We start from the raw sequence: 21,641 nt of genomic DNA, 5'->3' as shown, positions 1-21,641 counted from the left end.
TAGAAATAGTTTATGTCATACACACAGCCATATTTCATATGCTCATAACTGCATTAATGCAAAAATTTGCATAGCATGACTGATCTTTTAAAACAACTGAGGGGGCTCAGAATCAATAGACTGGCTCTGAACTTGTATTGTTTACATATGCACTATAGCAACACAGGTGGAATATGTCTGAACATAACTTAATATTGCTCTGTCTTAACAACTTTCATGGGGGAAATATATTCTCTAATTACTATAACCTAGTAGATAAGTATTATGTATCAATCAGTTCGTTAATGTCACTGGATATAGTCAATAAAAATTAAAAACAAGGAAGGTGGCTGCTGCATAAATAATTGGAGAAAAAATGTGATTGCTTTTCTATTAAAATAAAATAACTTGATCTTTTTTTTACATAAAAGGATGTTTGTAAAAATGTAAATGTCTCTAATGTGACTTTTTAAAAAAATACAAAGGAAAAGTTTATTGAGTAATGGTTTTGTGCTATCTAGTTAGTGTCTAGGCTTAGCAACTACATAGATATATTATGGACAGGGCAATATGTTGTCAGCTGGATCCTCAGAACTTCTGTTGCTGCTATGACCCAGTCCATTCATCTTGCTGTTAAGTGATTCCTCTTTTCACTTCCCTTCCACCTATCCCAGAGACCTAGATCTTTGTATATGTACTAAATATGATAATTTGAATCTGCTAATTTGTTCAAGTGAAAATTCTTTTTTGTTCTATGATTCATGTAATTGTTTTCTTCAGAAGTCTTCTCCAACACCAAAGTTCAAAAGCATCAATACTCTTTCTAGCTTATTTCTTCAATCTTCAGATTTCACTTCCTTAAAGTGTCACACACAAAAAAGTGTGCTTGATTCTGACCTTTGCAGGTATAGAGACATCCTGTAATCTGTATATATTTTCTATGGGCTTCATTGCTACTTTACTAAGTCATGGTTTACAGTATATAATAGCATATTAATTTATTGACTGTGCATCCTGATGATAGTTGATTCTAAAAGGCACATTCACCAATTACCACTGTCAGTTCTAAGGGTAGTTGCTGTACTCATTGTCATTAGTTTGATCTTCTTTATGTTTAATCTCATTTCTTTCAGTGTATTCTTTGGTTTCTATTACAGCAGATGATTTTCATTTTCAGTTACTAATGTCATCAACATTGTGCAGATTATTATTTTTTTCTCCATTTAAAAAAACACCCTCTTCTAATCCATATTTTCTTAATATATATATTCAGCATTTAGATTGAATAAATAAGAAGAGGATGTACAACCTTGTCTTAATCCTTTACTGACTTGAAAAAGACTGAGTCAGTCTGTTGAACCATGTCCCATCCAAATTGTGGTTTCCTGGCCTGTGGCTATGCTTCACAATCAGACTGCTTTGGCACTCCCATTTTCTTAAGCATATCTCACAGCTTGGATGGTTGACACAGTCAAAGGCCTCTGTATATTCAATGTGACACATATTAACTTCTTTTTAATATTCTTTGGCTTTCTCAATAATTCACTGTTTCTTTACTGTACAGTCTTTTCTGAAACTAGCTAAAGCTTATACTTTTAACATAATTTTAGAACATTCTCATATTTATCTTCTACTGAAACACAATTTTCTTATTCATATATGGTCAAATATTGTACATTAAAGCAAAAAAAAAATTCTCAATACGAGAAATGATATGCAGTAAACTGGATGCTGACTTCATTTCAGTTTCACACTTGATTCCAGTGAATATACTGTAATTATGACTAAGTCTTGCAACCCTACATTGGGATTTGGTTCCCACTAAAGAATTATGATTCATCCAAATTATTTTGTAAGCCACTTCCTTTTTCAATAAGGGTGAAAAGTGATGTGCTTCAAGCATTCCAGAACAGAGAAACAGTTATAAAACTCAAGATAGTGGGCAAATCCTTGGATCCAGAACAAGGTATTTTATTCCATGGGAAAATTTCCGCCGCATGGCCAGGAGGAAACACCTTCATGCTTCATCAGTTCAGTTTGCAAAGCACTCTAGGAAGCCCCAAATCATAATGGGGAAATTAAAACCTTGGGTATGGAAGGGACACAGGGCTTGCAGTATTTATTTATTGGCATTTTATTTACTGAAGTAGACTTGTGAATTCATCAATGGTATCTTTCTGTACATCAAAGGTTACTTTAGCTTTTGAGGTCAGGGTTAGTTCATGTAACTTGGGAGTTGTTAAGGAAGTACAAGGAAACCACTGTTTGAGATATTATAGACTAAGAGTGGCCAAAGAAAGGCTGAGTGCTAGTATCTTATATTAATAGTGCTGGGTGTAGTTGCATCTTTTCCCTTAAGGCCCGTACAACTGCATTTGCTTTCCATGTAACTGTTGAAAGAAAAATCTTCATCAGGGTCCAGTCCAAACCGGGAATAAACAAAATGGAGACTGCTTTAGAAAGGTTCTTGTTTATTTAGTTGAAGAAACTTCACTGACAGCAGCACGTTTCTGGGTGGCTGACCACATGGAGCTGGGAGTGGTGAGTTTTTATACCTTCGTGGGCTTGTGTTTGGAGTTGTTTCTGTGGCATGAACTTTGATCTGAGGTTCAGTGTGCCTTCTGGTATTCTAATAGTGGTGGGTTAATCCTATTATGTCCTAAAGTTCATGTCCTGTGGTTGTGGCTGATGGCTATGTCCTGTGTTGGATTTTTTGGGTGAGGGGTTGTTGGTTATAGGGATCTTTTATCTTTCTAATTCCATCAGCTCTAAGCTTCTTGGCTCCAGTCTTTCTGAAAGGATTATCAAATCTGCATTTTCTATTGGGGCAGAGAGACTTGGGGGTGGGTGGGTTTCTGCCCAAGATTTTCTATTATTCCTTTGGGGAAATATATTCTACTTTTTAATATCCCCCCAAAATATTTCTTTCTTGGGGGCGGAGCGGAGGTGGGGGTCCTGTCTTCCTACATAAGAAAAGAACAGCTCAGAAGTAATGCAGTTTTTTCCTATGAGGCTTACATTTTTCTATGCAAAACTGTATGCAGATTATCAGTTTTAACACCTGTAGCTAGTATTACTGTGGAGCATTATTTTATGTAGCTTACAACACCTTTCCCAACGCTAATCCTTTTTTTTTAACCAAACAGGTTTCGTAGGTTACCAAAACCGTATTACAAAATTTGTAACCACAAACCGTAAGTGAATAAATGAGTCAATCAATCCTTTTATCACGTCACCCATAACTGAATATATATTGTGTTTCTAGCATCATAGGTACAAAACAGGGCAGTTAAAGACAAACGCATGCTAGGACAGGTTAGGGCAGGGGTAGGCAACCTCGGCTCTTTTATGACTCATGGACTTCAACTCCCAGAATTCCTGAGCCAGCCAAGCTGGCTCAGGAATTCTGGGAATTGAAGTCCATGAGTCATAAAAGAGCCGAGGTTGCCTACCCCTGGGTTAGGGGATAAGAAGGAAGTAACTTGAACGACTTATTCAGAGAGGCAGAGGTGGTTTAAGGTCAGGTTCTGAACATAAAAAGACTTTTATGAAGTCTTCAAACACTTGGTACACCATGTCCTTTGCCCTTATCTAAAAATAAAGAAAAAAAACAACAGACCTCACAACCCAGTGGAGATAGATGGGGCACTTTACACAACTACCCGAAGGAAACAAAAAAATAAAACCGGCGAGCGAGAAGGGTTAAAAAAACAAAAACAAAAGGGCATCAGGAAGGATCAGTGACGTCACGGCGTAAGACGTTCCCGCCGGGGATAGTCGCGCCCGCAGCTCATTCCAGGACGAGGTTTTCCTCTTTAGAGGCGTGCGCTCGCGTGACAACAAGGGAGGAGAACGTGCTCAGTGTGGGCGAGGAGGACGGGTTGCTGCACGCGCAACTCTACCACCACCACCCCCCGTTAGCTTCCGGCGCCACTACCGCCATCACTCTCCAGCCAGCACCTGGCCCCGCCCCTCGTGCGCGGGGCCGCGCCTCGTGCAGGACAATAGCGGTGTTGCCGCAGCCGACTTGTGTCTCCTCCAAATCAGGCCGGGACTGCCGCAGTTACTACAGCCGCCGGGCCCGCCCGCTACGACCCGAACTAGCGGCGACAATGCCGCCGTCCCGGCCGCGGAGCTGACCGGAGGATTCGGTATTTGAGCCGGGAGCTTGATGTTGGTTTCTTCCGGATCGTCTCTAGGCTGCCTCTCCCGCTTCTCCTGCTTGCGAAGCTCGCCGAGCCCTTCTCGGACGGTAGAAAGAAGTCTTTGCCAGCGCTGCCCGGGTGTGCGTGCGTGCGTGCGTGCGTGGGGCAGGTGAAAGCGGTGTGTGCCGGGCCCTGCCTTGATCCCGGAGCCGGGCCTGGCTTTGATTAGCACCCCAGAAGACGAGGTGGTGGTGGCGGCGGCGGCGGTAGTGCAGCCACCGTTTCAATGGAAGTATGCTATCAACTGCCGGTGCTGCCTCTGGACAGGCCGGTCCCGCAGCACGTCCTCAGTCGCCGGGGGGCCATCAGCTTCAGCTCCAGTTCTGCCCTTTTCGGCTGCCCCAACCCCAGGCAGCTTTCTCAGGTGAGGCCCCTCTCGCTGTCCCCCCATGCGGAGGTTGGGAAGCGGCTCTCGGGAGAAGGAGGGGCAGAAAAACAAGGATACCCGTGCGGGACCCCGAGGGGGAAAAGGGATTGCTTTAAAAAAAAAAACAAAAAAAACGGAGGCTCCAACGTGCAAGGTTTCGAGTCCTCCAGCACTGTTCGGTCAGGCGAGGAGGAACAAAAGCGGGAGGGAGGAAGATTAGGCCAGATAGCATGCAGATGAGGTTTTCAGTTAGCGGCGCAGGCAGGCAGGCAATCTGGGAACACGCGAAAAAAGACGCACCAAAAGCACAGCTTGACTCGGCGGAATTGCCCTCTGTCGGGCTCTCCGCTCGTCTCCCGTTTTATTTTTGTTAACTCTTGCTGTTTTGTCACCTGTAGCTGGGTAGTAATGCCGTAGATCATCAAGATTGCCTTTAATGAGGCTTTTGTTGATTTTTCTCCCCCAAACGGGCTATATACAGTTTGTAATTTTATCCTGATCATAAGGCTAGAAAGGAGGAGAGAACGAAATGGTTTATTTGGTAGGTGGTAGTTGAGGTAGTTTAGAAGCGTTCAGTCTTTTTCTCCTTAATATTTATACCGGTAGTAGTTATGAGAGTTACTAGGATATAATGAAGCTATTATACACGCTTCAGATTTTAGTGAGGAGTCTTTTGCTTCACTTCAGCTGAATCATGCTCGTCCTTTAAAATATTTTGCAAAAGACTGTCATATATATATTTTGTTCTGCCTTTTCCCAGCAGTTTAAATATGTCTCATAGGTTTTTAAAGTAAATATACTATGAGTCCAATGTGAATGATACCAGTAATAAACTTAACCATAACAAATGTAGGTAGGTGGTGAAATGTGAGAAAATAGATTCTGTTGCCATTTTTGGCGCTTTTCAAATGTTTTGAGGATTGGGTTAACCATCTGTTATTGCCCTGATGCAGTCTGCTGAGATTTCCCTGTGAATGATAACAAATCTCTGAATCTTAAAGCATTTGCCCAGAATTAGAGCTATGTATTTGCTTTCTTTTTGTAGCACTCCATATACTTGGGCAAATCACAATTTTATTCAAACATCTAAGGGTGTAGGTCCCTTTCAAATTTTGAAATAGCGCTGGCTAATACTATTGCAAATGAAGAGGAATTTTTCTTTGGTTTCTTTCTTAGTTTAATAGCACAACAAAATATGCTACAGAATGTGGATTATAAAAAATTAGTTTGAAGAGAGAGTCAAACTTAAATTTATCAGGGTTGGTTCTAAAGAAATATCACAGATAAAAGCAAACTATATTGACTCCAAATTTATGTGAAATACAGAATTGCAAATTATTCAGAGGAGCATAGGTGGAATCTAATGTCAATGGTGTATTGAAAGAGTGCTGACTGAAATAGTCCTGCCATGTATCCTCAAAATCCAAGGATGGGAAGATGTGGGGTGTTTGGTGTATAGAAAATAGCTCTTTAAACATGTAGACTTTTGTTTGTGTGATGATGGATTCATCAATAACAAAACAGCTGCAGTTTTTGAGCCAGCCCACAGATATTCTTGAATTGAGATTAATGCATTAGTGCTGGGACTTTAGGCGATAATATCCTTTAATCTCAGACATTAAATATGCTTACATTTGAACTGATTTAGTAAAACCTGATTTGAAGCAAGGACTTTGGATCAAAGTTCTACTTTTATGTAACAGTAGAAATTACCTCCAATTGATTCTTATGCATTTGGTTACCTGAGTAGTTAACATAATTAAGTTGGCTGACGGTGGAATTCATGTTCTGTTAATTATATCCTTTGGGTACAGAAAATGCATACAAGAAAAAGGTCTTTGTATGTTTATTGCTTAGTAGTTTAGCTATTCTATAAATCATATGCTATGATATCAATAGAAAATGCTATGCAGAATGGTATTAATTTTGAAAGGAAGATTGATAGCTTTTGTTTACAATTGTTGACACCTTATAAATTAAATGATTGTAGGCATTGCTATTTCTTTTGCAAACAATTCTTACAAGGAATTTACAGTTAATTTAATGTTTTCTTTCCACAATTATTTATACTGAAGAATATTTAATATTAGTTATGGTCTCAGTATTCAGTAAATATGATTGTTTTTATACATAAGGACTGTTCTTAAGAACAAACCATTTTGATAAACTTATTAATAATGGAATGTATAAAAGAGCATATTTTATTCCAGATATTAGGATGCTAAGTTGTTTCATACAATATTTAGTTACAACTATATTAGTGCAACTTTTAAGTAGAGCGATTCACAGAAAATACTGAAAGACTTAACAAGTCTTTTGATGACAGTAAATACATCTATGATTAGATGTTCTTATTTTATTTATTAAATTTATATGCCATCCATGTCACTGTCAGGTGACTCTGAGTGGCTTACAAACATCATAAAAGCAAAGGTACAAAACATTAAATATTAAACAAGAGACTAAATAAGTTAAAAACCCAGAATACCATGACGTGGCAGTGTGATCTTCTTAGGCCAATAATCACCTCCAACATGGAATGCCCCTATTGGGGCCCCAGGTCAGTTGGCAGAGCCAGGTTTTGAAGTTCTTATGAAAGATCAAGAGAGTGGGGGCACATCTTAATTTGAGGGGCATGATGTTCCAGAGGGTGGGAGCCTTGGCAGAAAAGGTCTTTCTCCTGGACACTGCCAGCCAGAATTCCTTGACTGACAAGGTTTGCAGCATACTCCTGCAGGAACAAGTGGCTGGGCCAATCCCATTGGGTTGCTCAGGTACCCTGGACTCATGCAATAAAGGGCTTTAAGGTCATAAAGCAACACACTGAATTGGACATGAAAGCAGACTGCAACTTATGCAGCAGCTAAGGGTTACATGGGCTGCCTAGAACTGTCTGTCCGGCTGCATTTTGTACCACCTGTAGCTTCCAAATGCTCTTCAAAGGTAGCTCTTTAAAGGTAGCCCGAAGCAGGGGGGAGGGGGATAACTGCTACCAGCATTTAAGAATGAAGATTTAGAAAATGAGATGCAACAATTAAACATTAACAGCTCTAATATATAACCAAAATCCATGATTCAAAATCATGGTGAGCAAGATCCAACTTCTTTAAAAAACAGTTGTATTACTCACTGTATTAACATTATTAACATTAACTAATTTGTTCCCTTACAGAATACCAAAAACATAAATGAGAGGGTAAAATCTCCTCTAGAAAGCCCATTAATTCTCTAGTTAATAAATTCTAAGGATCAACATCCTTACAAAAAGTACACCCAAGTTATTTTATAAAAATATAAATAGATGGTAATATTGACTCAGTTGAAGACATTTTGATTGATGTCTTACCTATGGGTACATAAATTATCTTTTGTTTTTCTCTTCTATGTTTCATTGTATTTTAATGAGCAACTTGCTCTGAACTTGAAACAACAAGGGAACTCTACCCATAAGTTCGAAACAGCCTGATTTGAATTTGAATAGAGTACTTTGAACTCAAAATATTTTATACATCCCTGAACAAATGTTATGGAGACTTAAATTTTTCAGGATATGTGAAAATGTTTAGTTACTATATCTTTTGTTCTTTAAATCTTATTCAATCCATCCTTTTTCTTCAGGGGCCATCAGAAAACCTGTTTCTTATATCATCTAAATACTCCTTTTAAAGTGGCTGATGGTTTATAAAATGTGGACAGGAAATCTGGATTTAAACCTGCATATGCAGCTGTACGTCTTGTTGCCTCAGAAAGCCATTTTCATTTTCTGATGGTAGAGATTTTTGAGTTGATGAAAACTACATAGTATTGCAGAATACTGAAGGGTCTCTAAACTTCTGCACCTGCTATATTCACTATTGTCTTCTTATGAGATATACAGAAACATGGCATAAATATGTTGTCACTTTGTACCATATATAGATTGTGTCAGCTTCATTTTGCTTAGGGATTTATTGAAATACATAATTTGATAGAGTGTCTAAACTTTTGTATACAACTGCTGTTTAGTCAGGCCTTTTCAGTTTCATGTCTTCTTCAGTTTCCTGTTTTGATTGTATATATCCTCAGAAGAAAGTGAGCTTTTTTTCAATACTGGCATTGTCAATTATCAGACACTCTTATGAGTTTTACATGGTCATGGAAGTTCTACACTCTTCTGTTATAATTAGAATGGTGCTTTCTGACTGGGAAGTGTCTATCATCTGGCACTCATGTTCAATTAATATTACACATTTTAATGCACTTTTCTTGGTAATAATGCAGAAATGGTTTACTAGTACCTTCCTTCACATTTGATACTGGAGTGTTGGCCTTCCTTACATCTACCATCTATTATTCTTATCCCCATTATGGATTACTGTTACTATTCCACTGTTTTTCAACTGTACTGGGAAAAGGTGCAGTTAGTTTTACTGCCTAAAATAGAGGTTCCCAATCTTGAATTATTATTAGAATAATAATCACAGGAGAAGAGTTTTACTAATACCCAGCCATTGGGGGAGTCAGGGGATACAGGAAGAACTAGTTCTAGTCAGGGATAGGAACTGTTTTAGTAAGTTTAGCAATTAAAATCCCTTGAGTGAATTGTTTTTTCTATGCAGAGATTGACTAGTAAGCTCACTGTAAAATATGATTGGATGTAGCCAAAATATATGCCATTGGCTTTATAACTAAGAAGCATCATTTTATAATTGATTTTAGAGAGTTAAGATGAGTGGAGTGTGAGGAAAAATATGTCATCCCAGGTTAGTTTTATTAAACATGATTGAAGTTTGAACTTTTGTCCTTTACTGAAGCATTAATTTACAATGGTCTTTAAATAAAATGAGAAATTAAGACACTTTTAAAAAGTAGAACTAACATATATTTTTAATTTTCAGAGACGTGGAGCAATTTCCTATGACAGTTCTGATCAAACTGCATTGTACATTCGCATGTTAGGTAAGTGTGGTTGCTTATTGAGATATCAGTTCTCTCTGTCAAATAGACAATATGCAGAATGCATTTTAATAACTAATTGCTTCTTTTTGGTCCATTGCTTTCAAATGTTTCTTAAGTATTTACATTGAATTTGCTACCATTTTTATGTTGAGTCAGACACTAAAAATACATCTGAAGATTTCAAAAAAGGAAGATATGAGCTGTCTTGTAATTCAGATTTCAGTGGGAAGAAAATATGGGAGTGAAGATGCAAATATATAAGAGAACTACTAAAGCAGGGCTTTTCAACCTTTTCACCCATTGTACCACTTTTAGGATATGGCAGCATCCCAAGTACCACCAGTTGCCTAGCAAGGTGTCAAAAACTTGATGACCAAAAAAAAAAAAAAAGGAAAAAAGTGAAGTACAGGTAGTCCTCGACTTACAACAGTTTGCTTAGTGACTGTTCAAAGTTATATTGGCACTGAAAAAAGTGCCCCCCAAGCCACAGACAAGCAAGACACTTGCCTGCCTGCCCAGTGGCGCTCTTCCTCCTGTCCGAGGTTTTCATTGTTGTGAGCATTTCTGTTGAGGATTGGCAGCGGGGGTGGGGTGGGGGGGTGTTTGGTTTTTATTCCGCCTGTCTGCTGGATGGTTGCAGTAGGTTTTGGTCACTTCACATGACCCTGGGACACTGTGACCATCATAAATATGAATCAGTTGCCAAGCAACTGAATGTAAAACACAAGACCCTGGAGATGCTGTAACATTCCAGCTAATTGGCACTTTTTCTGGGCTCAGAAGTGCCAGGATCAGTGCTGAGCTCCAGCTGTAGCCTGGCGCTGATCCTGACGCTTCCACCGAGCCCTGACAGCTCTGAAGAAGCGCTGATCTTGGCGCTTTTGCTGAGCCCTGACAGCCCTGCAGCTCCAGCCATCTTTAGCTCAGGCTTATGTGGTGCTTCCACCGGTTCAGCTCATTCCCCTCCTCCACTACCACTTTTCTAGGATGGTCGCGTACCACCTGCCAGGTGCCAATGTACCACAGATGGTACCCGTACCACTGGTTGAAAAGCCCTGTACTAAAGAATATGCCAGATATTAAATATATGATACTGAAGTGCCATGCATTTACATTTATGTATAAATTGTATACATATACAGGGAGTGCAGAATTATTAGGCAAGTTGTATTTTTGAGGATTAATTTTATTATTGAACAACAACCATGTTCTCAATGAACCCAAAAAACTCATTAATATCAAAGCTGAATATTTTTGGAAGTAGTTTTTAGTTTGTTTTTAGTTATAGCTATTTTAGGGGGATATCTGTGTGTGCAGGTGACTATTACTGTGCATAATTATTAGGCAACTTAACAAAAAACAAATATATACCCATTTCAATTATTTATTTTTACCAGTGAAACCAATATAACATCTCAACATTCACAAATATACATTTCTGACATTCAAAAACATAACAAAAACAAATCAGTGACCAATATAGCCACCTTTCTTTGCAAGGACACTCAAAAGCCTGCCATCCATGGATTCTGTCAGTGTTTTGATCTGTTCACCATCAACATTGCGTGCAGCAGCAACCACAGCCTCCCAGACACTGTTCAGAGAGGTGTACTGTTTTCCCTCCTTGTAAATCTCACATTTGATGATGGACCACAGGTTCTCAATGGGGTTCAGATCAGGTGAACAAGGAGGCCATGTCATTAGATTTCCTTCTTTTATACCCTTTCTTGCCAGCCACGCTGTGGAGTACTTGGACGCGTGTGATGGAGCATTGTCCTGCATGAAAATCATGTTTTTCTTGAAGGATGCAGACTTCTTCCTGTACCACTGCTTGAAGAAGGTGTCTTCCAGAAACTGGCAGTAGGACTGGGAGTTGAGCTTGACTCCATCCTCAACCCGAAAAGGTCCCACAAGCTCATCTTTGATGATACCAGCCCAAACCAGTACTCCACCTCCACCTTGCTGGCGTCTGAGTCGGACTGGAGCTCTCTGCCCTTTACCAATCCAGCCACGGGCCCATCCATCTGGCCCATCAAGACTCACTCTCATTTCATCAGTCCATAAAACCTTAGAAAAATCAGTCTTGAGATATTTCTTGGCCCAGTCTTGACGTTTCAGCTTGTGTGTCTTGTTCAGTGGTGGTCGTCTTTCAGCCTTTCTTACCTTGGCCATGTCTCTGAGTATTGCACACCTTGTGCTTTTGGGCACTCCAGTGATGTTGCAGCTCTGAAATATGGCCAAACTGGTGGCAAGTGGCATCTTGGCAGCTGCACGCTTGACTTTTCTCAGTTCATGGGCAGTTATTTTGCGCCTTGGTTTCTCCACACGCTTCTTGCGACCCTGTTGACTATTTTGAATGAAACGCTTGATTGTTCGATGATCACGCTTCAGAAGCTTTGCAATTTTAAGAGTGCTGCATCCCTCTGCAAGATATCTCACTATTTTTGACTTTTCTGAGCCTGTCAAGTCCTTCTTTTGACCCATTTTGCCAAAGGAAAGGAAGTTGCCTAATAATTATGCACACCTGATACAGGGTGTTGATGTCATTAGACCACACCCCTTCTCATTACAGAGATGCACATCACCTAATATGCTTAATTGGTAGTAGGCTTTCGAGCCTATACAGCTTGGAGTAAGACAACATGCATAAAGAGGATGATGTGGTCAAAATACTCATTTGCCTAATAATTCTGCACTCCCTGTATTTATTTTTAATGTCCTTTACCTGTGTTAAAGGTTAGCTCTTGTAGTTATACTTGTGTTGAACATGTAGAGATTACAGCAAATGCTGAATACATATAAGATTAAGAATTTGTTATGTTTAAAGATAGTTGAAATGACTCATGAATAAATATTTGTATAGGAATGAGTTTCAGTTTAAGTTGTAAACTAAATATTATTGTGTGCTAGCAATTTTGAAATAGTGCAACAGAGAAAAAGATGTGGAAGGAATTTTTATTGTGAATTATTCATATTAGTTCCACAGATATAAGAAATACATCATCGTAAGTGATTTATTTGTTGCATCCTTTACAGTAACTTCTGTTTAGGTTATTCACTGTTATAAATTTTACAGAAATGTGTTGGTGGCTTTTAGAGCACTGAACTCTAAAGTAAGCTCAGTTGTTAGTACTGGACAATCAGCAGACAGTAGGTGTTGGCTGATGTATCTGCGAATTCTACTTTAGTACCTGGTAAATCATAGTAGAATTTCTCCATGTCCCCAGATAAAAAAAGAATTGCAATCCTGTTGCATATGGGAATTGAAAGTAAATGATTCCTTAAAAATAATTACAATAGATTAATTCTAGATTTCCTTTCTGGTATTTACAGTTATTCTTGTTTATTATACAGACAAGTTCAGACTAATTTGGCAAATTTCATTCATCCTTGTTTGTTGCTGTACCACAGCTACTAACCTCCCTGCTTGTTTTAATTTCCTTCTGTGGTATTTGTTGGCATTTGGCAACACTAGAAAATATTTATTTTCATTGTTTCATTTAAGTTAACAAGCCTTAATTTATTAAAAAGCACTTCCAGCCCTTTGCTAGATAAGGCAACAAATCTAGAGGCATTCCTCTTTGTTCACCTGATCCTTCCATGAAAGTGAAACTTAAAATGAAACTAGCTCTATACCAGGAGTGTCAAACTGCTAGCCCATGGGCTGGATGCATCATAGCCAAACCGCTCCCACCCCATTGCTGGCAACACGTCACGTGACGTTGTGAGTTTGACACCTCTGCTCTATACCATTAGTAAGCTTATCTATTTTCCAAATCTGAGTGTTTCAGTACAGACATCATACAATTTATCTGGGACCATTATGAAAACCAAAAGCAATAGTTTTGAACCCAGGTTTTTAGAATTAACATTATGATTGTTAGAAGATACCTTCTGATTCTTCAGAAAAAATAACAGTGCTACTATAGTATGTAGCTCCCAAACCAAAATGAGTAAGATAAAAGATAGTCAGTAGTGCCAGAGGCATGGTGATTGCACTCATGCCCTCCAGATTTCAGTTGAGTCACATTCAACAGACTGTTCTCAATGCGAAGACTTGGAAGATACAAATCAGATGTGAATCCATGTAAAATTCCAGTTTAATAATGGTATAGAACTGAATATTCATGCTACCTGGTCGGTAAATTCACATAGATTTGGACTCTGAGCAAATCTGATTGAGTTGCCTAAGCACAGCCTTATGGCTTTATCTGGACTGAAATTGATTCTGTGACTCCCAGTGAGGTTGACAACTTTCACTGAATTGTAAATTTGGTTACTTATTTGCTAGGCCCAGTGTCCTGAGTCATTTGGTTGGGTCCATGTGGTGGTATTGCCATCTTTGAGGAGAGGATGATCCTTCTGGCTTGAAGAAAGAGGTAGTCCAGCCTTTTTTAAAGAGACCATTGCTGGATTCTTTTCTTCTGGATAGTTATTGTCCAATTTCTTAACCTTCGCTTTGTAATGTAGGTTACTGAAAAAGTGGTTGGATAGTTCTTGTAAAGGGGCTTGGAGAAAGCAGATTATTTGGACCCACTCCAGGCTAGGATACAGCACTGAAACAGCATTGGTCACACTTCTTGATGACCTTTGGTGAAGATGGGATGAGGATGGTATGTCCATCCTTGTGCTTCTTGATATATCAGCTATTTTCAGTACCATTGATGTCCTTTTGACTGGTTGTAGAAGCTGGGAGTTGGAAATGCTGTTGCAGTGGCTTGCCTCCTTTAGTGATTAGTCCTAATTGGTATTGACAGTGGGGAGAGAGATTGCATCTACAGCCCCTCAGTACATGGTGCCTCAAGATTCTCATTCCCCCTTTTTAACACCTACATCAGGCATGTCAAACTTGCTGCATCTCGCCTGTGCAGGCCATGCCCACCCTGGCACTGTTTTGGCAAAAAACTCCTGATACGTCACCATGTGGCCCATGTTGCGATTGGCTTGACACCCCTGACCTACATGAACCTGTTGGGTGACATTGCCAATCAGTTTGGAGTCCAGTATCATCAGTATGCTGAGGATACCGACTTGTATATCTCACCCTTGGGCTGTGAAACTGTCAATGGCCTCTGGAGGCTGTTTAGATCTGAATGAGAGAAGTAGACAACCATGACAGAACCCTAACTGGCTGCGATTATTTGCCTTCCCCCCACAAGGGATGTTTTTATCTTTGGCTTTGGATGGAATCACACTTTCCTCTGTGAGACTTATATATATGAGTTGAGAGTCAATCTGAACTCTCAGCTACTACTGAAAAAGTAAAGTAAGGAGCTCTTATTTTTCTACTTATTTATTAGCAAGATAGTTGTTATTTATGCCTATTGATGTTTAGCTAATCTGGGCCACATAGAGTTTTTGTTGAAATCCTGAGTTATGAGTTCCTACCTTAAATCAGTGTACATAATACTGCATTGATGACAAAACAATTATGACAATGTTGGAAAAGTCAATTGGTATAATTTCATTTTTCCATCCAATATACCCAATTCATGCAACTGGCAAAAGAGTGGATTGTTAGTTTCATAAGATAGTAACATTCTTTGTTTCATTTTATCTCTGTTTTGAGATATTGCAACTTGCTTACTCTGTTTTCAGCAGAAAACCAGTATGATTTATAAAATGCTGCTAAATTAAGGTTTTGTTTAGTCAATAATCTCTTCTCAGAAAGGATTCAAGGAGTGAAAACCAGGAATGGATCTTGAATTTTTTTTAGTTCTGCATAGAATACAAATGACTGATTATATTCAAGAATCTCCCACTGCATTTTGCATAAATCTTCCGTCCTACATAATGGGGAAAGGAATGCATTTTAGCAACTGGGTCCATTTTATTGGCATGTGGCCACAGTAGTTATTGGATATAATTTTGTACAGTATTTGAATGTGGAATATTTAAATTAGAGAAAAAATAGCAATAAGTCTGAAACTGATAGAACTATTATTGATTCAGTTAAATAAAGCAAGGTGCCCAAGACATTATGATGAATGTTTTTTCTCAGGGACAGAGGCAACTTTTGAAAATACCAGTATATCAAAAGGAGATAAAAGTGATAAGGTTTTAAAGTACTTGTCTATTCATCATAATTGCAAAGAATCCCTTTGAAAAGAAATGTTTGTTCTGTTCACATGGAGCCTAACTTTTTTTAAAGGAATGTTATGTTGGCATTGATATCACACTGATTTTATTCTGCATTTGTTAAGTTTAATATCCCCTGAGGAAGATGTTCACTGAAACATTGGGCAATGCATAATTCTTTAATCATTTCTGCTTTCTGCTCATTTTTATTTTATAGGGTTTCCTGCTTGAGCAGAAAACCTCCAAGGTCCCTTCCAACTCTTGTTATTCTGTTATTTGGTCAAATGCTTTCTGAAAGCTTAAAATACATAGAAAAATTCTTATATTCTACATTAATCCTTTACCTATAAAACTAAGAAAGGATTAAAAAAAGTTTAAATTCCTAAAGACTTGAAATTTCAAATTATTTTTATTATTAATAGATGAATTTATATTCATCCAGATGAATATAACTTGAGCCCCAGGGCTACATGTGCTCTTCCCAAAGTCTTAGATGTGTGTAAGAGACTTCTGAAAGTTGTTACCAAATAATATTTATAACCTATTGGAGAAAAGTTAATACATAATTGTGCTTTAACTATATGTAAATATACCGTAGTTTCTGGCGTATAAGACTACTTTTTAACCCATGAAAATCTTCTCAAAAGTCAGGGGTCGTCTTATACACCGGGTGCTGAAAATTTAGGGACAGGGCTGGCTGGAAAACCTGGAGCGGATCTCCCATTTAGTCTGCGCAGGGAAAGCAGGACCAATTGGAGAAGAAGCTGCAGTCTGTGATTTTTTACAGGCTGGGGTCTGGGCGTCTTTTCTTCTAAAGTTGAAGAGCAGCTGTAGTCTATCCCAACTTGAAAGGCAGGTGGGGAAGGCAGCAGCCAGAGCAGCGGCTTAGCTCTAAGGACACATTTGACTCAGGAACTGGGCGGGCTGGCTGGAAAACCTGGAGCGGATCTCCCATTTGGTCTTTTTTTTTTTTAAAATCCCATTTATATCCTGCCCTTCTCCGAAAACTCAGGGTGGCTTACAATTTAAAGCACAAATCAATGTGCTTAGCAATAGCCTTCATTCTGTGTATATGCCTGTTTATTAGGGCTTTCACCCTCCCCCCAAGCAGCATTATTACAAAGTCAGCTTATTGCTCCCAACAATCTGGGTCCTCATTTTACCTACCTTGGAAGGATGGAAAGCTGAGTCAACCTTGAGCCTGGTGGGATGTGAACCTGCACTAATTACAGGCAGCTTGTGTTACTTAAGGCTCTGCGCAGGGAAAGCTTTAGAGTGAATTAGGAAAAGTGAAAAAGTGAATTAGGAAAATAGGGAATGGTTGCTGGAATCAGGGGCTGCCACAAAGAAGAGGGAGTCAAGCTATTCTCCAAAGCACCTGAAAGCAGGACAAGAAGTAATGAATGGAAACTAATCAAGGAGAGAAGCAACCTAGTACTAAGGAGAAACTTCCTGACAGTTAGAACAATTAACCAGTGGAACAACCTGCCTCCAGAAGTGGTGAATGCTCCAACACTGGAAGTTTTTAAGAAGAGACTGGACAACCATTTGTCTGAAATGGTATAGGGTTTCCTGCCTTAGCAGGGGGTTGGACTAGATGACCTCCAAGGTCCCCTCCAACAACAACTACTTCTTCTTCTTCTTCTTCTTCTTCTTCTTCTTCTTCTTCTTCTTCTTCTTATTATTATTATTATTATTATTATTATTATTGTTATTATTATTATGAGTTTAATCCACTTGCACTGTTTTATGTTTACATGTTTGATGACAAACAGCCTTATGTTTATAAGTGACAGTTTTCCTACTAAGCACCTGCATGTCATAAGCATTTGAATTAAAATTACCATATTAAAATCAAATCTGATGTTTTTTAATTTTTATTTGGTGTGCGTTGGAAGAGGGGTAGTCTTATACGGCGAGTATAGCCCAAACCCTATAATTTAACAGGAAATGTAGGGGGTCGTCTTATACACCCAGTCATCTTATATGCTGGAAAATACGGTAAATGTAATAAATTTAGCTGCTGTCCTGGCCTCACTCCTCCAGTGTATGATTCCAAGGTTCAGGAAATTATACAAATTATAACAATGTGTTATTTATCTTAACTATTGTTGGGAAGAAACTTGAAAGAATGGAAATTATATCTCAAATCATGGTATGTGAATCATGGTATATTTCAATTAATCATAATGTAAACTCAGTTTAGAATTTAGATAGTAAGCTGTGGATAATTTAAAATAAAAGTTCTGACTTCCTCATTTTTGTGTTGAAAGAAGTATAATATTGAGGCTTAATGAGATTTGCTTTTTTAATGTTAGATAACAATGGTTAGGCACATTCACATGCAACTGCTGCAAGTGGTTGGGACTACTTAGATGCAGGATTGGATTTGAATTTCCCAAACTGCCATTCTAAAATAAGATGCTCTGTTGCAGTCAATGCTGTTTATTTTCCTAAGCATGGTAGAAGTACTAAGACTAAGAATTGCAAAATCGAAACAACTGCTGCTTTTTAGGTTGATGGGAACAGCCAGATTTATTTCCCCCCTGCTGCTTTCCAGTGGCAGGTTGTAGCTGCTTTGGTTCTGCACTCCTAAGGCAATTGATCAAGGGATTATTTCATTTCGAGGTACGAAGAAATAAATTCCTTACATTTTCTGTTTCTTTGACTTTGGTCTGTCTTTTCATCATTCAGCTAACTGGTGGCTCTTTGTCGTGAGTTGGGTGGCTGTAAACATTTAATATATAACCAAAGAAACATAGCTTGACTTGACTTGAACAATAATGGTCCTGATAGATTCATTCTGAGAAAATTGTGATTGCTGCTTGTGATTTAGTGCTAGCTACAGTGAAAGTTACATTGAAAGTGACTTTCACTTCTTTTTGGTTAGGATTTTTCTAAAAAAAAAAAACTTCGTAAAACAATTAACAGCTTTCCATTTCTATTTGTAGCTTCTGTAGAAGGAAGGAAGGAGTTAGTAGAACTGAAAAACTCCTATATGTGAATACATTTTTTATTCATTGCATAAAAATACCATAGGATAACATGATTTTCTTCAAACTTGCTTCTATTTTCACCTAAAGCGTTTCTTATAGTTCAGTGGTTATGCATTTTTAACAGCCATAAGTGGATTCCTTATTAGGTTTATTTTATTTATTTTATTTATTTATTTATTTTAGTTTATAGATAAGTTCATTGTTTTAGAAGAAAAACTCTCACAATTATGTCATATAACTGTTTTCTGCAAAAGGTGACATATATTATAACACAAGACTTTCAACAATATTTTGAAAAGCAATCAATGATAATAATCAACAGAATCATCATCAGTCAAATATCAAATGCAGCTTTCTATTTGGAACAGCTTATATCCTGCAACAGAACCTTTAATATCATTAAACAACTGCCTGTCCCAGGTGCTTGGGAAACAGTTGATAGATGGACAAAAATGCTAAATCCAGTCTAAACATCTGGCTATGTAATTCATCATAATATAAAATTTGAACCTAGTGAGAAAAAAGGTTATAAAATAATTAATAGTATATATCTGAGTTCTGAGTACAATTTGTATAATATCAGCTTTTGGCATATAGAAGTATTTCTATAATTTGAAAAAAAATCTAGGCATTGGTTAATACTGATTGAGAGCCTTTGATATAGGTCAGGGGTGTTAAACTGCCAGCCCACGGGCCAGTTGCATCATGTGGAGGTTGCGCCCACCCCAGCTTTGGCAATGTGAAAAAAGGCATGATACGTCGCAACACGTCACGTGACGCAGCGAGTTTGACACCTGTGATGTAGGTGGTTAAGACATCAAGCTAGAAAGTGGGAGACAGTGAGTTTTAGTCCCATCTTTGGCATGAAGCCAGCTGGGTGACCTTGGGTTAGTCAGTTTTTTCTCAAGCTTAGGTAGGAGGCAGTGGCAACGGCTTCTGAAAAAGTTTGTTAAGAAAATTGCAGGGGCTTGTCTAGGCAGTTTTTGAAAAAGAGACATGATTGAATGGAAGACAAAATATTTATTGTTTTGCCAGTATAAATACGGTAATAACATTACTATAGAAGTTGTTTCTTTTTGCTGAAGGGGGAAATACATGCAGTAATTTTCATGTTAATAATACGTTTTGATATTTTAACGGAAGATTGATATAATCAAGCTAAACATAAGTAAATTTTAATGGCAATTACTATAATTGTGAAAGGTATAAATGTAGGATTGTATATATTAAAAATCTATCAACAGGTATCTTTTAGAAAAATGATTTGAAACTGAAGAGAAAAAAGAATTTTGATATCTTTAGATATATTTTTGTCATTATGGAAATTTAGTATATGATATTAAATTTAAATATCTAGTGAATTGTGTATGAAAAGGTAGGAAAGGAATTTATGACAAGCAGGGAATTGAATATTTGTAACAAAACTTCAAACTTGTGAAATTGCATCTAAGGTAAAGGTGCTGAGACAGTTCCTTGTATTATTGTTACCCTACATCCACAGAACGTCTACACCTTGCAACTGTATTCAGTTGCATTTTTCTCTGTAGCTCTTCGACGGTATATTTCACTCTTGACCCTATTTCCAGGAGATGTACGAGTAAGAAGTCGGGCAGGATTTGAAAGAGAGAGAAGAGGTTCTCATCCATACATTGATTTCCGTATTTTTCACTGTAAGTATTTAATAGCAGTATAGTAATGAAGAATTCCATTTGTGTTTGGCTGCTGCGCATATAGTCATACCAGGTTTTATTAAATAATATTTCTCTTTTATGGAAATAATTTCTATTTTAGAAATTATGAATATACTTTAGGTAGAATATTACGGTATTGTTTCTTAAACTACATTATATGAAGTTTTTTAAAAAAGCACAATGAATTCAGACTTAAGAGTGTATGAGGATACAAAACATAGCAGTTGTCTTCAGATTTTTAAATTCAAATATGTCTTTTCCTGGGATAGTGCAGTGCAGTAACTGCAGAGAGTAATTGAATGATCTTTTGAAAAGACATAATTGTCTACCTTCACATATTAGGGCATAATTAGAGAATCTCATTATTGCGTAAATTTACTCGTTCCATTGGCAAAGAGACAATATTCTATAGGAATGTAAAACTCCTCTTAACTCTCCCAGACTTTAAGAATTAAAGACTCTGATGGCAAAGGATAACCAATCTTTGCCTGTTTAGATAGCCATGATGATAAGGTAGAAGTGCAAATGTTTTCACTGTGGACATGGCTTGAAATTTTAATGATAAAATTCATAAGATTCTACTAAAAGATAGTACATTTTGTAGTTGCAAAATGATAGGCTTGAGGAAATCATGACATACTGGATGTAATTATATCTATTTTTAAAATACTATCTTCTATGAATGTTTAAAATGCTTGGATGAAAAGCTGCTTCTTGACAGAACACTGAAGATTCGTATATTTCAGCTACATATATATATTATGTAAAGAAGTTCTGATGTTCCTGGTAGACTTTGGCTTTATTGTATATTTTTCCATGGGATGACTTCCCCACATTTTGATTTGAATTTTTATTTAATTCATTTATATGCAAAGTGGAATGTTTTGAGTATTTTAGAAGTATTTTAAGTTCAGCTGTTTCAATTCTGAAACACTTCATAGATGCTCAGTTTAGGTTGCCCTCAAGTTACAACCGCTTGTTTAGTGACTGTTCAAAGTTACAGCAGCATTCAAAAAAGTGAATTAGAACCAGTGCTCACACTTAACAACTGTCACAGTATCCCCATGGTCACATGATCAAAATTTGGGGGCTTGGCAACTGGTTATTTATTCATGGTGGTTGCAGTGTTTCGAGGTTATACGATTGCCATTTGCAGCCACTCCAGCCAGCTTCTAAAAGCAAAATTTATTGGTGAAGCTGGTTTTGCTTAACAAAAACATAGTTTATTTAACAGCTGCAGTGAATCACTTAATTGTGGCAAAAAAGGTTTTAAAATCAGGTGTGACTCACTTAACAATCACCTTAGCAGAAATTCTGGTCACAATTGTTGTCATAAGTTGAGGACTACTTGTATGTTGCTTTCAGAAATATGCTGAAGCTCTTCATG

General features: G+C 37.8%; 2 protein-coding genes across 3 annotated transcripts in view; one reads left to right on the top strand and one right to left on the bottom strand.

Moving 5' to 3' along the window:
* Positions 1 to 21,641, bottom strand: part of MTFR1 (mitochondrial fission regulator 1) — a 200,036-nt gene that overhangs the window by 124,721 nt on the left and 53,674 nt on the right. The window lies entirely within an intron of this gene.
* The window catches only part of PDE7A (phosphodiesterase 7A), a 48,253-nt gene continuing 30,643 nt past the window's right edge, over positions 4,032 to 21,641 (top strand). The window contains exons 1-3 of one of the 2 annotated variants that reach the window (XM_083361216.1): positions 4,032 to 4,548; positions 9,429 to 9,489; positions 20,150 to 20,233. In XM_083361216.1, the coding sequence (XP_083217342.1) occupies positions 4,411 to 4,548; positions 9,429 to 9,489; positions 20,150 to 20,233 (283 nt within the window). In that variant the 5' untranslated portion in view covers positions 4,032 to 4,410. The remainder of the gene's footprint in view (positions 4,549 to 9,428; positions 9,490 to 20,149; positions 20,234 to 21,641) is intronic. The other variant, XM_083361217.1, reaches the window with a different exon arrangement.

The sequence above is a fragment of the Vipera ursinii genome (genome assembly GCF_947247035.1).
Source record: "Vipera ursinii genome assembly, chromosome: 3".
NCBI lineage: Eukaryota > Metazoa > Chordata > Lepidosauria > Squamata > Viperidae > Vipera > Vipera ursinii.
Note: the sequence above shows the minus strand (reverse complement) of the source record. Positions and strands in the feature narration are given on the sequence as shown.